Source organism: Limulus polyphemus, unplaced genomic scaffold, assembly GCF_000517525.1.
Source record: "Limulus polyphemus unplaced genomic scaffold, Limulus_polyphemus-2.1.2 Scaffold6298, whole genome shotgun sequence".
NCBI classification, from domain to species: domain Eukaryota; kingdom Metazoa; phylum Arthropoda; class Merostomata; order Xiphosura; family Limulidae; genus Limulus; species Limulus polyphemus.
Window position 1 is genome coordinate 4090 of NW_013671908.1, and position 18061 is coordinate 22150.

An 18061-nucleotide genomic window follows, 5' to 3' on the forward strand; every position below is an offset into this window, starting at 1 on the left:
AAGTATTTGATGTGTACAAGGTGACTATACATTCAAAGTTATTTGATGTGTATAAGGTGACTCAGACTTCAAAGTTACGTTGTTGTGTGTAAGGTGACTATACACTTCAAAGTTCATTGTTGTGTAGTAAGGTGACTGTACACTTCAAAGTTCGTTGTTGTGTAGTAAGGTGACTATACACTTCAAAATTTGTTGTTGTGTAGTAAGGTGACTGTACACTTCAAAATTCGTTATTGTGTAGTAAGGTGACTGTACACTTCAAAGTTCGTTGTTGTGTAGTAAGGTGACTATACACTTCAAAGTTATTTGATGTGTAGTAAGGTGACTGTACACTTCAAAGTTCGTTGTTGTGTAGTAAGGTGACTATACACTTCAAAGTTTCGTTGTTGTGTAGTAAGGTGACTATACACTTCAAAGTTCTTTGTTGTGTACTAGGGTGACTATACACTTCAAAGTTCGTTGTTGTGTAGTAAGGTGACTATACACTTCAAAGTTTCGTTGTTGTGTAGTAAGGTGACTATACACTTCAAAGTTATTTGATGTGTAGTAAGGTGACTATACACTTCAAAGTTATTTGATGTGTAGTAAGATGACTGTACACTTCAAAGTTCGTTGTTGTGTAGTAAGGTGGCTATACACTTCAAAGTTTCGTTGTTGTGTAGTAAGGTGACTATACACTTCAAAGTTCTTTGTTGTGTAGTAAAGTGACTATACACTTCAAAGTTCGTTATTGTGTAGTAAGGTGACTATACGCTTCAATGTTCTTTGTTGTGTAGTAAGGTGACAATACACTTCAAAGTTCTTTGTTGTGTAGTAAGGTGACTATACACTTCAAAGTTCGTTATTGTGTAGTAAGTTGACTATACACTTCAAAGTTCGTTGTTGTGTAGTAAGGTGACTATACACTTCAAAGTTCTTTGTTGTGTAGTAAGGTGACTATACACTTCAAAGTTTCGTTGTTGTGTAGTAAGGTGACTATACACTTCAAAGTTCTTTGTTGTGTAGTAAGGTGACTATACACTTCTGAAGTATATTTTATAATAAAAATAATGGATTTTCTGAGTAAAATGGGTAGATTATCATTCCCAATTTCAAAATTTTTTTTTTTGGTTAATTTAATATTTTAAATTGCCACAAAATATATAAAACAATACACAATTGTGTAACTTGCACAAACTCACAGAACATTTTTTGACTTAATTTCCATTTTTTTTAGCCAATCCTCTGATTTTTATCATTTGAGTTGCTTCCTTCATAAGGCCTAAATTAAATATCTACATCATTAAATCTTTTTTTTTACATTCCAACATAGAAAACATCTCACTTTTGCTGCTCGAGTTAATCTGTCACCAGATTCACCTACACAGATATTAAGACATAACTTTCTAATTCGAACCTCCCTCATAGGGTTTTCTTGTTTCTCCTTTCTTTCTCCTTTATTCTAGGGGGAAGAAAAATAGCTGTAATATACACACACACACACACACAAGTTATATAAATACTTACATAAGCATAAATATTTGTGTTTGCACACACTCATGGAATATAACAGTTAATTTTCCATTTCTGAATGTGATTTGAATAAAATCACAATGAGTTACATAGCTTTAAGTAACAAATATTCACAAACTGGTACTTCATGCATACCTAATTGATTTTTGAGAAGATATCTATAACATGTGGGAAGCAAACCAATTAAAAGAATGAGTCTGAGCTGCAAGATTATTTTCAGCAGACAAATGAGGTAATAATGATAACACAAGTAATCATAATATATGATGAAAAATAAGTTAATATATAAATATTTAAAAATCGCTTATACAGTATAACAAAGAGTCAGCATTCTGAGCTGTTGTCCAACTATTTAAAATCAAGCCTCCATAACTATTGCAGCTCATATTAGAAGTGCTGAATGTCCATTTTCATAATTTAATCTAATAGCTTAATCTTGAAATGAATTATACTGGTTACTGTTGCCTATATTTTGATAGGTAGATAAAGGTGGTTTTATTTTATTTTCTACAATTTTGTTGAACACTAGTGCATGTTCTTATCTGATGCTTTTCTACAGGGTTTATTCATTCATTTAATTGCATAAAATTTCCATTAAATGGAGTTTGGGTGCGTTTTATAACAAAGCTATATTGGGCTATCTGTTGTATCCACCAAGGGTAATCAAACCCCTGATTTTAGCATTGTAAATCCATAGATTTACTGCTGTCCCACCAGGGGACTACTAGATGGAGATGGTCTAATTATAGTATTTAAATAAAGTATATGAAGTGGTTCAACTGAATTTTGAATTTTAGACATAACTCCAATTATACATTTTTCATTTACTTGTTTGTTTCATTAATAGTTAGGCTCATTTTGTGCATCTTTAAGAAAATGTAAAAATTTGATTTGTTATCAGTTTATTTTTTGTAAAGTTTTCATAAACTTTCAAATGATTCCATCACAATTTCGATCTTGGAAAAGCATTAGCAGTAATACTTCAGGTAAGCACTCTTAGATAAGAACTGTTATGTGTTAATAACAATGAACACCATGGAAACATAAGTAATAAGCAGATAATTTAATTAAGTAATCTGAAAGTTCCAAGCTCAATATATCTGTTTCAGAAAGATTTATTAATGCTGAATGACGTACACACCATACTCACCAATGTTGTTAACACAACCAGAGTCACAAATTTACATCCAATCAACCAAACATCTGATGAAAAAAGGAAAAGGATTGTTAGGCATCCAGCCTAAATCACTTGGTTAAATAGAAGAACATGCAACTTACCTCATTAAAGACTAAAAATAAAGATTAACTTTGTAGTAAAAGGTGATAAAGAGTTTAATAAACATGCTTATGAGCTTTATTACCAATTTGTCCCATACATTTTTATACAATACAATAGTGAAGCAGGGGCATTTATTCCTTAGCCACAATGAAATCGGATGAAGAACAATGGTAGAAAATACATAAGAACATGCCAAGCAGTGCTGGCAAAACTTGCAGTCCCCCCATCACTATCTGTCAAAACATTATAAAAAAGTCAATTACCAGTAATATACATTTGTCAGTCGCAATGCCCCATGACATGGAACAGGTTAGCAACAAAATAAAAGCTACTAGCCAAATTAATTGTAAGTCATGATTAGTTATATATGCAATTTATCAAATTACATCACACACAGGAGATTTCACATGGGCTTACGTGTTTATGCCTGATTTGGTTGTCACAGCAGGTTTTCCACAAACGACAACAGCCAATTCTTGAAGTTCCCCTAAAACATTCATATGACAGTACACTTAAAATAAACTTTTATATATCTGCTCTCATCTTTTGCTACATTACACTCAAAGAAGATCCTGTTTTGCCAGTTAGTTTCATGATGCATCTAAGGTTTGCTTGTTTTAGTGTAAAGCTACATTGGGCTATCTGCTGTGTCCACCTCAGGGAATCAAATCCAGTTTTCAGCATTGTAAGTCCATAAACTTACTGCTGACCAATGCATCTATGGAAAAAAAAATTACTTGGCAGTTCTTCAGAATAATATGCCTGTTGATGCCAGAATTAACAAGAGAATGCATTGTAATTTGCACTGACTATGAAGCAAGTATAGAGAATGCCTTTAACAATACTATATCAGGACTAGTTATTGTGAACCACTGGATTCAGATTCTAAATGGTGAGACATTTTGTGTCTCAAATTATGCAGATAAAGCAGTGACATGATTGTATATCACAATCACATTCTAAGGATTCTGAATAGTCAGACATTAGATGAGGAAAAAATGTAGTTAAAGCACTGATCTGCAAAATTAAGCAAGGCCTTCTTAGAATAATATCTGCATTTCCTTGAGCACACCATTCTGAAAATGGGTGCCTGGTACCTTTAGGAAACACTAGTGAGGTAATTACAAATACCTCAGGAAGCTTCAATGTTGTTCTGAAATGCCTATCCATTTGGAAGGAAATTAGAGAAGATGCCATGGTCATCTTACTCTTCTATTTACAAAACTTCTACTTTTGTGAAATTATTCATGGAGAACGAAACATCAGAAATTATCATCTTACTGAAATGTGATCTGCATTCAGATGTACATTATATATTGAATTATGCAATCCATGCATACTCCTAGAGACCAGATTGTAAATGGTCGGACAAAAACTTTGAAGCATTTACATCTTTGTCAAATGACAACATTCTATAACACATGGGGCATGGCATAAATGCACTGGGCACAACGCATTTATTATAGCAGACACGTACGAGACACGGTACATAATGCTATGCTCAAGGTACACCATTAGTTAGTAACACAGCACGAGGCACAGCGTGAAGACAATTTATGAATCGATGCATGAAATATGGCACACAATACATCACATGGCACCTATTGTGAAAAAAGCACCATGGGGACAATAGTTTGAGTGTCAATTTGGAGTTCCATGAGTTGTTCTGCCTGCAGGACAAAAGTACAAAATCATAAAATGGAAAATTCAGTACTGTTAATATGAGCTGAAATTGTTTTGGGACTTGATTATAAATAGGAGGGGCAAAAACCTCGGAATGCTGACACCTATTGTGGGAAAGTAAAATGGATACCTGGGGTACAGTAGTTTGAGTGCCAATTACAGGTTCCAGAAATTTGTTCGTCGGGATAAAACTACTGAATTATAAAAGATGATAATCAGTACTACTAATATGAGCTGAAATTATTTTGGGGACTTGATTTGAAATTGTGGGGCAAAAGCCTCAGAAAGCTACCACTTATCATGAAAAGGCAAAAAGAGATGTGGGGTACAGCAACTTCAGTGCCATTTCCAAGTTCTAGGAACTTTTCCCCAAGATGAAAAACCTGAACAAATGTGTCCAAGATAAGTACAATTGTTTTGGTGATGGTTTTTACATGGTATGTGCCTTGAAACACAACTGTATTGTGAATAATTACTCATTTATTTAGCCAACTTTGGGTAATTTACATGGTCTTCCATTACATTCAACAAAAGTGTTTAATTATAGCTGTATTTATAGATTATATTTCAGTATACCACTACGTTTAAGATAACAAACATTCATTAACGCGTTCTACTGTTCCGGATTTTAACAACTCCCTAACACCGGCTTTCATATATATAAACATTCTTTGTGTTTTTAGAGGAACTACATATATAATTTGATTCATGTTTATTACACTTTTAAAATATATGAATAAGTCCATGTTTACTTCATTTCTTAAATAAATAAGTAAAATGTATACACTATACAAGTATACATGTAATATAAATTTATGTATATGTGTTTCAAACATGTCCACAACAAGTCGAAACTCGTCCTTAGTCGACGGTTCACTCTCGACGTCAGTTACTATAGTATAGACGTTTACTGTATTATGTATAGTATTACTATGCACTGCACAGTGACAGCACCACGTTCAAACTTAAATTTATTACTAAGAAATACACAAAATATTGTTATTTTCCCAAGCTTAATTGCGTAAACTAAATAACAAAGTTCAATTTCCAAAAAAATTCTTGATTACCCACTTGAACTGTAATTATTAATATATTGTTAAAATGACAAATATTATCTTACGTAACTTAGTTAATTTAGTAAACCGAAGAATCGTGTATAGGAATTAGATTTAGAGCAATGGACTTAATAATTAGAAATCTGAGTACGCTAGCCAGTGACATATTTAAATGAACAAAACAAAATAATGACACTATGATTTACTTAAAATGAAGCGCAGATTATTTGAACAGTTTCCACATACCAACTTTATGCCTTACCTTCGCCATAATCCTGCCAAAAAGAAAAACGAAACAGAAATTATCTCAACCTACTCTCGAACTCTTAGAGTGTGGTTGATTTAACCAACAGGTAGCGCACATAGCCAGAATGCGTTGCCTAGTTACTGATGTACAGCATACAATAAACACGAAAGAGCTTAACTGTCAGTTTTATGTTTGAGATACAAGTTCAACTCCCCACCCTCCCTTTTTTTTTACGATCTTGAAAATATTAGTTTTAAGTTTTATACCTTCTTCCTGTGTTTATTTCATGAAAGTTCAGCGGTTTTTGCCCCTTTTTTACACACACGTCACTGATTTATAATTTAAATTTTAATATACATATGTGGACACGATACATACTACTATTAGTAAAACTAACAGTAGTATTACTATTACAGTATTAGCAAACATGTTGACTAATAGTGATAACCTGGATAAGCCTAATATTTTTTTTTCTATTGAAAGTAAGCTTCAAGAACAACGAATTCTTGCACGAAGACATCAGATTACAAAAAAGATGGATTCCCGTAATGTTCAAAGGTTAGGAATATTTCACCAAAATTATAACTTATAAGCTAGAGATTAAAGTTAAGACTATAAGTGAAAGTCATTTCCATTGTCATACAAATTATCATTTCCAAATTGGCTAGGTACGTTTTTGACGAGTCTTACATATATGTCTGTGGGTAAAGAAAAAGTCACTCATTTCTCCTTCCAATATTATTGTTATAAAATATGAAATCTACCAATATAACTTGTAAGTTATAAACACATTTATTCAATTGATTTAGCTTTTCGCTATTAAGATTTTAATGAATTGTAATCTAACATATCATAATACATCTCTCTCTGTTCCTAGAATATACCAATATTATCCGTGTACTTGGACTTTCACACCCAGTGTACATTAATTATGTTGTCTTTTTTTTTTCTGATGGCATACACCAGTTGTTTTTAAGTTAAATAAAAGCATTTGGTAAAGAATGACATTCTGAGTTAAAACTCAGTCTATATGTTTTGTACATAATGACTAACATTACAGCATATTAAAATCTTAACTGTTTTTATAAAACAATAAACTCGTGTTAATAGGCCTCCATGATACTTTTTTTCACAGATTGAGATATAACTGAGTAAACATTGCAATGTCCTTGTAGCTAATATGTCTGATACTAGTAGTTATGATCTTCATTCTCATCTATATCTTCATGATATTCTCAACAGGCCTGTGAAAGCCACACTAAAGAATAAGAGTATTATTCCCTCTAAAACCTACAAAGAGCTTCCCTCAAATTTTGACGAGCGCCTCCAAGTTTAGTAATGAACATATTAACTAATACCATGTGGAATAATTGGAGTACTTCTACATTTCATGTAGGCTTTAAATCAGAATTAACATTTTGGGGTTTGAACTTGACTATATTATTTTAACATATAATATCACAACATTACACTAAATGTTAAAGCTCCAGCTTTAGACTATGTATTTTGTCAATGCTAAAAATGGCTTCCGTATCTACATATAGTTGTAGCTGAGATATGGGTTGATGCAACTTAAGCCTCTCCTGTGTGGTCAAATTGGTTAATGTATATGCACATGAATGCTTTGTTGAATCTTCTGTTATTAAGCAGACCTGTCCCTTTGTTAACTGAGTTTTACCTGAATATACCACAGTTCCTGCTACTAGCTATGGCTGGGAAGCTGTGCACTTTTCTTAAGGTGCCTTATGAACAGCATCCTTAAAAAAAGTCTTGGCTTTCATCTCTACAAGTCCAAAAATGAGCATTCTTATGAACAGGATTCTCAGTAAAACTCTTGTTAGAAAAAACTCATTATCATCACATTGTGTGTTGACCTTTATTGCTTGATGTCTTTGAACATTGTCAGTAACCCTCACTGGTTTGAAAGGTTCTGCCCCAAGCATTTACTGCATCACAGCAAGGTGCTGGCTGTTCAACCTCATGACACTGAGGTATTTTACTGTAAATTTCATCCACCAATTGCATTTCTTCACTTTCCTTGGCTACAACTGACTAACCAGTTCTATGCAATGTCTGAATTGGTTAACAAATGCTTTGGAGATCAGTAGAGATCACCCTGCTAAATCTCATGGCCTTCAGGTAGCTTAATGCAACCATGACTCATCTTTCCAATCTGATGCTTCTTCACATAGAAAGTAACAAATAGAGGTTGTATAATGACAGCCTGGATTTCTTCTAGCCACCTGTCAATCTCTTTGTTCTGAGGATGGATCAAGAATGTAAGACAAAGCTCTCATCAATGCTACTTAAAGTTCTTTGAAAAGAGTGCTTCTCCTAATCATTACCACAACCTCACCTATCTTCTTTCCACTATATTAGCATAATGTTTAGGGACAACAAGGGACCTATTGGTCCATCTTGGCTGTCCCATCCTCTAAACTAAACTAAAAACTATTAAATAAATGAATGAAAAATAAAATAAAAATATTAAAGCCAGTCCTTATCATTCATATAGTTACCAAGCTTTCTCTTAAACCCATTTAAATTTACTGCCTCCACAACACCCAAAGGCAATCCATTCCAGAGGTCAACCACCCTGTTAGAAAAATAAAATTATCTTAGCTGAAGATGACTCCTACCCTGCCAAAAGTTATATTTATGTCCCCTAGTCCTACTATTCTCACCATTAAATATGAAAAAAGATGATGCATCAACACTATCAATTTCCTTTACAATCTTAAACACCTAAATCAGATCTCCTCTAACTATTCATTTTTCAAGAGTAAACAGTTTGAGAAATCTCAACCTCTCCTCATATAACAACCCCTCTATCCCAGGCACCATTCTAGTAACCCTCCTCTGAACTCTTTTTCAAAAATTCAATGTCCTTCCTAAGGTAAGGAGCCCAAGACTGAATACAATATTCCAAATGTGGCCTAACCAGTGATCTGTACAATGAAATTATAAACTCTTTAGACTTGTATTCAATATTTCTGTAGATACAACCTAAAATACTTTTTGCCCTACCACTAGTAACAGCACACTGCTTGGATGGTTTTAGAGACTGATCGACTATTACACCAAGGTCTCTTTCCTTCATAACACTATTAAGGTTATTCCCATCCAAATTATACTTATAATTCAAATTATGATAACCCACATGTATAATTAAAACCCCTTTACCATTTATTTGCCCAATTCACTAAATGATGTAGATTCTTTTGTAAAGCAGCAGCATCCTCTTCACAGCTAGCAACATCAAATACTTTAATATCATCAGCTAATTTAAGTATTTTATTAACCATTCGTTCATCTATGTCATTGATGTAAATTGAATAGATCAAATGTCCTAAGACTGAGCCCTGAGGTACCCCACTTGTGACATTAATCCAGTTTGACTGAACTTCATTTATAAAAATCCTCTGCTTTCTTCCATCCAGCCACTCTTCTATCAAATTAGCTAACTTATCCCCCACACCTATAGACATAATTTTTTTCAAGCGTTTTGTGTGGCATCATCTCAAATGCTTTCTGAAAATCCAGATACACCCTTACCTTCATCTACCTAAGCAGTAATCTTTTCAAAGAATGTCAAAAGATTTGTAATGCAAGATATTCCCTCAGTGAAACCATGTTGACCATCCAGTAAAATTCTAAACTTTGTTATATGACAAGTATTGATCATGCTTTATGAACAATTCTTCAAGTTCAAAATGTATGAATATTGTCTTATTCTCAGATTACCCTAATTTCCCTCAGAGTAGAATGCAGGATTCACAAAATAACAGGAGGATTTGCTGGTGGATACTATTTCTGTATTTAGTTTGCCTTTGACCGAGTCTTTATAAGAAAGACAACATTTCAAGTTATTGCAAACAATCAAAAGCAAGCTTAATGCTTGGAAAAGTGTACTTTGCTAAAGAGAAAGAAAATAAATTTAAACCTTTAGGCTATGCTCTTTATTAGTATTGTGACTGCAGTGTTTCTATAGTTCTCTGTATTTGGTTATGCTGAAGTGAATCACATCTAATCTTTCTGTGAAAATCTCAAATCTGTTCCAGTCTAGCAATCTCCATTAGTGAATCTTAGTCTAGCAGTCTATATTTAACAAAGAAAAACATAGTTATATATACAAGGCTCTTTCTCTTCAGGCATATATACCATCCATGTGACTAAGGGCCACTTCATATCAGCATAGGGTGCCATACCATTGAAATATCATATGCCTTGTCAGCAAGGCAAGTATTGTTTCTGTCTGTAGCATCTAATGCTACAGTGATATCCACTAATGGAAGATATGTGATGTCTTTGGTAATTCATCCAGTCCCTTGAATAACTAAGGTGAGAGAAACTTATGGTCCCTTTGAATGACTTCTATATTAAGAACAAAACCTGAAATACTCTAAAACTTGAACATAAATTAGATGGCATATTATGTGGCCACTTATCACCACATGATATGACACTTATTCCCACTGCAAAAATCAGTAGACCAGTTGCTACTGGAATTAACTGGTAACCAGTTGCAACAGGAAATTGCATACTGTTCATTAGAGGTTACTTGTTCCATTACCACTACTGGTTTCCACATTTGGCTCTCTACCACATTGCTGTTAGTAGTCTCACAATTCAGCTACAGGCCCCTTTCTACTAATGGCTTCCTAAGTAATTAAGCTACAGGATCCACTGCCACTACTGGCATTCCACAATTCATATAAAAGTTCTGTTAGTACTCCTGGTCTCCCTATTTAGTTACAAGATTCAATACACACAGTAGCTTCACCAAGAAAAGTTCTGTTAGTACACTCCCTATTTAGTTACAGGATTCAATACACACAGTAGCTTCACCAAGAAAAGTTCTGTTAGTACTCCTGGTCTCCCTATTTAGTTACAGGATTCAATACACACAGTAACTTCACCAAGAAAAGTTCTGTTAGTACTCTCCCTATTTAGTTACAGGATTCAATACACACAGTAGCTTCACCAAGAAAAGTTCTGTTAGTACTCTCCCTATTTACTTAGAGGATTCAATACACACAGTAGCTTCACCAAGAAAATGTCTGTTTGTACTCTTGGTCTCCCTATTTAGTTACAGGATTCAATACACACAGTAACTTCACCAAGAAAAGTTCTGTTAGTACTCTTGGTCTCCCTTTTTAATAGCACACACCACAGCTACTCACTAAGATAGTTTCATTGCATCATTTTTATGCTTATAAACAAAGTTTCTTAAACAGCTTACATCACAACTACTCATTAGGGTAGTTTCATTACATCATTTGTGTGCTTATAAACAAAGTTTCCAAAACAGCACACATCACAACTACTCACAAATTTATAAATACACAAATGATGTAATGAAACTATCCTAGTGAGTAGTTGTGATGTGTGCTATTTAGGAAACTTTATTTATAAATACACAAATAATATAATGAAACTACCCTAGTGAGTAGTTGTGATGTGTTCTGTTTTGGAAACTTTGTTTATAAATACACAAATGATGTAATGAAACTATCCTAGTGAGTAGTGTGGTGTGTGCTGTTTTGGAAACTTTGTTTATAAGCACACAAATGATATAATGAAACTACCCTAGTGAGTAGTTGTGATGTGTGCTATTTAGGAAACTTTATTTATAAATACACAAATGATATAATGAAACTACCCTAGTGAGTAGTTGTGATGTGTGCTGTTTTGGAAACTTTGTTTATAAGCACACAAATGATGTAATGAAACTACCCAAAGTTTCCTAAATAGCACACACCACACTACTCACTAGGATAGTTTCATTATATCATTTGTGTATTTATAAATAAAGTTTCCTAAATAGCACACACCACAACTACTCACTAGGATAGTTTCATTACATTACTTGCACTTATATTTTATGCTTATTGTGTTCACAAATTAGATATTGCAAGTGTGTGTGGTATTGGTAAAATTAAATTATGTATAAGAAGATGTATCAGTAGACAACAGTGTACAGACATCTTTTAGAATACATCAAATAAATATGACAGTATAAAAAAAGTAGCTCAAGAAAAAATTTCTTTCATTTTGAGTTGTTGTCCAGTTTCCCTTGTAAAAAAACGTTTTGCTCTATATCCATGCTAAATAAGTTTGTAATTAAAGCTGAGTAACAAATTTTAATGTATTCCTTATTAATGGACTATTTAAATAGCCCTGAAAAAGATTTTTATGTATCAATACGATATTCATGAACAAAATTACATTTCTTTGCTGACAGTTTCTTTAAGAGTCAATGAGGTTTTGATTTCGCATTATTCGTTTGAAATCTGTTGTATAATTTACCTTCAACACTCCTTTCATTAGAATATTACTTCCCCATACACAGTTGTAGTATACTGTTATTATTCATGTTACAGGGATTCAACCTGGCTTAATTAACTCTGTTTGTTTGCTTTTATTAAACATAGACAGGTTTTGGTAAGTGTTAATATGCTTAATGTTGCAATACCATAGGAAGCTCTTTTTGAGTGACCAGGCCATTGCCACATCTAAACAATGTGACACATGTGGTGTATGCAAAACACACTACCAGCGGGCTATAACTTATATATCAAACTTGGTTCTTTTAATTCAATGCATTATGTTGTGTGTATGCAGTATTTGTAGTTAAAATGGCTCAAGATTCAACCTCATAGCATTACATTTTCAAAAATTTTCTGGGGTGCACATCCCCAGACCCCCTAGAAATGGCATACTTTGCATTATTTGAACAAACTGTGTTTTTGGATTGGTCTTGGAGGAGACCATACTGTGATGTATGATAGACTACTACTACACAGGGCCATAGGAAGCGGTACGGCCAGTCATGCCACTGGTATATCCGGTTAACTTGCTATACTTCAGTTGAAAGAACAATAATATTTTATCATTAGATCTTCTGTGGGTTCAGGAATGAATACTTCTTAAAATTAAAAATACACATAATTGAAATATGCATAGTGTATGTTCATTGTATTGATGCATGTTTATGAACATAGATAATATAAGTCACTCACAGTATCACCTTAGCAATTCAGGAAAAATCTGATGTGTGATAATAGACTCTCTAATAGTGTTGGTGAAGATCAAGATTCTACCTTGAGAAGCTCATCAACTCAGTCATCCCAACCAAGTCATGATAAGAATATTTTAGAAAGCCAAAAGCAACTTCAAAAAAGTGAACAGGTATGATTTTAGATTATGCTAGCGACCTGAGTGTCACACCTTTATATACTAATATTTATGGATGAGAAACATTTAAATTATAAAATAAGATGTAATGAATTTTATATAGTAATATGCTATCTTTGATATGAACTTGATGTGAGTTATTTGAAGTTTAGTGATTACTGAAGAGATTCTGTACCATTGAAAGACCACAAATGTTGTACCTCTATTTAAGAAGAGGCTAAAGAAAATATCATTGAAATTGTTAGTTTGAGTCATGTTAGTAAGATTATGAAATCTTTGCATTGTGAGCTTGGAAATATATATGAAGACATGGCATTTAGCCATAAATAGTGATCATAGTTTTAAGAGTTATTTTTATAGTTATTTGATAATGTTTTTGCTGTAAATGAAAGAAATACTGTGATAGTCTCAGTTGCACAGATTTTTTATGGTAAGAGTAATTTCTGAGAGATTTGTCAGTAAAATATACATAGAAGCCAAACTTAATTCTAACCTGATTGGATTGAGGAATGAAACTTGACATAAGTTTAACAGTAAAACAAAAACAGATTATTCAATTCAGTCCCACCTACACACAAAGATGAGAGACAACTGTACTTTCTGATATTGGGAAGATGTATGCCAGGAGAATTTCTGTATGGATAAAGTTGAGAGAATTAGCCACTATATATTTATTCAGTAGGGCCAAATCTCTCAGAATTCTTATGTCATCCTTCTTACCTGATCATCCCATTTGCAAGTATTGGGAAGACAGAGCTTCAAGGATTGCTAAACCTTTTACATGACCAATGCTACTAGAGAAACATTAGTACAAATTTAAGGAATTATTCTGTGGAAAAAATCAAGAAACACCAAAGTGGGACTGAATGAATAATGTCAATATACACCTAGCACAAGGATAAGGATAATGTATTCCAAAACCAGATGTCTGCACACCATACATTCAACATGTACCAAATGTGTGTAAGTGCAAAAAATTTTGAAAATTTCCATTTTTGTGAGCTAAAAGTTAAAACACACAACATATGGTATGTTTCACATATCACAAAACAAATAATTAAAGAAGAATGAAGAACAAGCTCACAATTTGAGTAAAAAAAACAGGGTAAGCTGAGTTCCGACATGGTACATTACCTCCACTCACATAAATAACAAGCCTTCTACCTCCCCTTCATAGGAATCGACTGATTCCAATGCATCTCTCATGTGAATCATCGTGTGTCAACCCTCCACCAATAAGAGTGTGACATACTCTCATGATGCATGTGGCTCCTTCTATTCAATTCTACCAAACTATCACTTCTCATTTTGTCTTTTGGTGCTCTTTGCATGAATCGTGATTTTAATAGTTTAATTTCAGAAGTGGTACATTCATGATGTTAGAAAAACATGTAGGTTTAAGAAGTCTTGATAGAAAAGAATAAAAACCCTATAACCTGAGCATCCACCTTTCAAAAGCACTCTGGTTATAGGTTTTTTATCCATTTCAGAAGTGGGATTTCTTCATTATTATTATTTCTCATTACATTGAAGAAATCTTTACCATTCTTTTTTTTTCTCACACTCGCATATTTCACATCAAATACTTTTGTTTGACTTATGTATTTCTACGATGAATTCTGAGGTTCATTTTCCCACTTCAGGTGTTCTACTTCTAGCACTATTTTCACAGGCTGCAGGTGGGGGAGGCCTGTCATTATATGGGTCAACCTTCTTCTCCTGAACTTGCCCTACTAATCCTCCTGAAAAAGTTGAACCTGTTTAGGCTGATGAAGACTTGATAGCTTTTTTACACCACCAGATTTTTCCATATTTTTCCCTACCCATCCTGCAGAACCAGTTAGGCCTAGTACAGCATTTTTTGACATGATTTCTCAGATATATTATGTTTTATTCGATGCCCCATTTTTCTCTTATTCCTTTTTACCTCAATGTTGGCTCATTTGTTGTCCTTGGCTCTTGCTTTACACATGTGGTTTCACTGTAGTTGGGATTTTCTGGATGGCAATGAGAACTTGTCCCGGGTACGTTTGCTGTCTCTTTCTTTTCAGGGTTTCTGTAAATTTTTTTGGTGATATGTTTTCTGAGACTCTGGAATGTCATGTGTAATCTGTGTATCAACAGTCGACCCTTCCTCTTTGGTTGCATGTTTGTCACAGTTGGAGCCAAGACACACATCTATCTCTTTCCTGTCTTCTCCTCCTCAACTTCGTTTGATGGGCTTTCAGTTCAATTACAGCTCACAAGGTTCTTTAATTTTTGGGGGTGTGATCTTCCATGGTAGTCCTTATCTCCTTGGGTTAGCTGCATATGCGGGCTCTTTTGTGGGCTTTTCATAACCATTGAATTTTACAGGGATCCCTTGTCGACTCTTATTACCCTTTCTCCTAACCTTGTGGTCGATTGGCGTTGGTGTTTAGATATCATTCACACATCGGTGATTGTCCCACTTCCTCCTCCTCATCTGGTTTTCCACATTTCATGGACACATCCCTTCAGGGAGGTGGACGGGGGGTTGATAAATTGGAAGATTCTGGGCTTTTGGTCTGCAGGCAAGAGGTCTTATCTTATCAATGTCTTGGAGCTTCTCGCTGTAGATCATGTTTTGGTTTATTTTCTTCATCTGGCTAGAAATTGTCTGGTAATGATCCATTCCAACTTTTCTTCAGTGGTTGCTTATCTCAATCACCAGGGCCACAGAGGGATGGAGAACAGGTGCTTTCATATGTTGGCCCACACACTAGATATTCCTATCATTGCATGTCATGTTCCTGGTGCTTTTGCTCTTGTTGTGGATCAGATTCTTGTCCAGACAACATTTATCTGACAGAGTAGTCTCTCGATCGTTTTGTTTTTTAGTGGCTTTAACTTCAGTGGGGTACTCCTCACACTGAGGCGTTTGCTGCTTCCCTTAACCACAAATTGCCTTAGTTTTGGTCTCTGGTTTCTCATCTTCGTGCTCTGGCTATCTATTTTTCAGCCAGTATTGGACCTACACATTTGTCTATCCTCCCATTCTCCTTCTTCTCTGGGTGATTTCATTCATCCTTAACACTCTGTGTTCAGTTCTTCTGATATGTCTTTCCTGGCCATCTCAGCTGTGGTTTCCACAACTTCTCCAACTTCCTCCTCTGTTACCTTTTCCTTTATCTTCATCCCTTCTTCTCCACCCTCAGTTACATGTGTTTCATCCAGACCTTCATGTCCCCCATCTTCACTTCTGGTGTTCCTCTAGTTATTGGTGAGGTGATCTGGCTTTTTCCCAGTGGTTAGCCTCTTTTTTGGCTTGTTTCATTCGCCCTTCCTACATGAAAGTTTCTCAATTCAAATGGAATTTTGCCGTCTTTTTTTCTAGGTCCAGGGTTTTTCCCCTGATCAACCCATTGTTCTTATTCATGCGGATTTCCTCACTTGACTTTTGGATTGGGGTCATCTCAGTCTCGGATTTTTTGAGTGGTCTTGTCCCACACCTTTTGTCTTTTTCAATCTTGCAGGTATTTACCTCTTCTACACTTTACCTGTGGATGTGTTCCTTCCAGATTTGTCTTTCGCCATGGCGGGCTGCCCTTTCAGATGTGGATATTAATGTGGTCCTGCACTGCCTCACTTTGCTTATGTTCGAACCACTCTTCCAATGAGCCTGCGGATTGCTATCAATGTTTCACATACTCTACATATCTTCTCCTTTCTCCAGATTGTTTTTCCTCCCTAAAACTAGTAGCTCGTGGGGATAACTCCTCCATTTAGCTGATTTCCCTTCCTTCCGTTTCACGCCTTTATCCTCGTCCTAAACCAGATAGACCTCTATATCCTGTACGTGCTCTACTCTGTTATATTGCCTTCACAGCTTCCTTCTGTGGTGTCTGTTCCTGCCTCTTTCTTCCTTGGCAACTGTCCTTTCTTCATGTTCTTTCTCCTTCCTCCTTTGCCAATTGGGTTCAGCTCTTCATTCAATTGACTTCTTCCTCTTTATCATCTTCCTCCCATACTTTGTTCTGAGTGCCTTCTCAACCAATTTGACATCTTACCTTCTCATTGACATTTCATCCTTGTCGTCCTTTGGAGGTACTTCTTCAATTTGGCTTGTGGACTATTCATGATATATTTTTCTTAATATTTGCATTGGATTGCAGTTTTCTTCCTCCTTGAGTTATCATCTTCCACATGTAGCCATTCTAGAATATCAGAATTCAGTGAGGCTTTAACTGGGTAAGTTATTTTTTTCTTTCATTTTTTCCTTTCCAGGGTCTCTTTTCCCTTTTTTAATGCTCAATGTTTGGATCTTGCTCTGTTGCGAGTTGTGCCTGACCATGTATTCTTTCACTATTCCAATCTGCATTGTTTAGCCATGATGACCAGCATATTATAATTCCATGGCCACGCACTGCACACTGCAGTGATGGGGTGTTCCACAAGATTGCTTGAAGGTTTATCCTCACAATAGAATTGCTTCATAAGTTTGCTTGTTCTGAACCGTACCCATCCATGGACTACATGGGAAAAGCAAAAGGAGATAGCTTTTCATCCCTGCCATACCTTGTATTGTATAAATCGGTATGGTCAGGTGTTGTTGTTCCTCTGGACTCTCCACAGCATTTTACCCCCTTTTTCTTCAACTGAAGTTTGAGAGTCCTTATCACTTTCCAGTTCCAAGCCATTTGGTGGGGGATTGTGGAGGCATCCTTCTGAATGGATAAATATTTTGCATTGTTAATTTGGATTTATGGAAAAACTACTAAGTCTATTTGCCACCATCCCTAATGTTGGACTATTGATCAGAGTTCCAGAAGGTAGCAGACAGCAGGACTATAACACCCGTTTTCAGCATTAAGGGATTGACTATTAGTCTTTTAACTTATCCACAGCTTAAAGTTCAAGGAATATTTTGTAGTATCTCACAATTTTGAATCTGGCTCACCACCTCCAAAATCCAGATTATTCCAGTGCCTACTTACTATAGCGTGAATCCCCTAATTTGGCTGAATCTTATGATCTTGTAACTATTAGAATTCAATGATTGAACAGTTAGGCACCTTCACTGGTGTGAATATTTCCAGTTATAATCTCAAAATATTCACACCAGTGAAG

The 18061-nt window shown here is 34.9% G+C and overlaps 1 protein-coding gene and 1 long non-coding RNA gene across 2 annotated transcripts in view; one reads left to right on the forward strand and one right to left on the reverse strand.

Annotated features, from left to right (window-relative positions):
• The window catches only part of LOC111089451, a 5252-nt gene extending 1988 nt beyond the window's left edge, over positions 1 to 3264 (reverse strand). Inside the window, exons 1-3 of the long non-coding RNA XR_002613733.1 lie at positions 3209 to 3264; positions 2663 to 2715; positions 1325 to 1441 (exon numbers count right to left, since the gene is read on the reverse strand). This is a non-coding gene — a long non-coding RNA (uncharacterized LOC111089451). The remainder of the gene's footprint in view (positions 1 to 1324; positions 1442 to 2662; positions 2716 to 3208) is intronic.
• Positions 3265 to 5797: 2533 nt separating this feature from the next.
• The window catches only part of LOC106473586 (dynein regulatory complex protein 1-like), a 42899-nt gene continuing 30635 nt past the window's right edge, over positions 5798 to 18061 (forward strand). The window contains exons 1-2 of the mRNA XM_022401985.1: positions 5798 to 6334; positions 12856 to 12967. Coding sequence (XP_022257693.1) covers positions 6204 to 6334; positions 12856 to 12967 — 243 coding nt within the window. The 5' untranslated portion in view covers positions 5798 to 6203. The remainder of the gene's footprint in view (positions 6335 to 12855; positions 12968 to 18061) is intronic.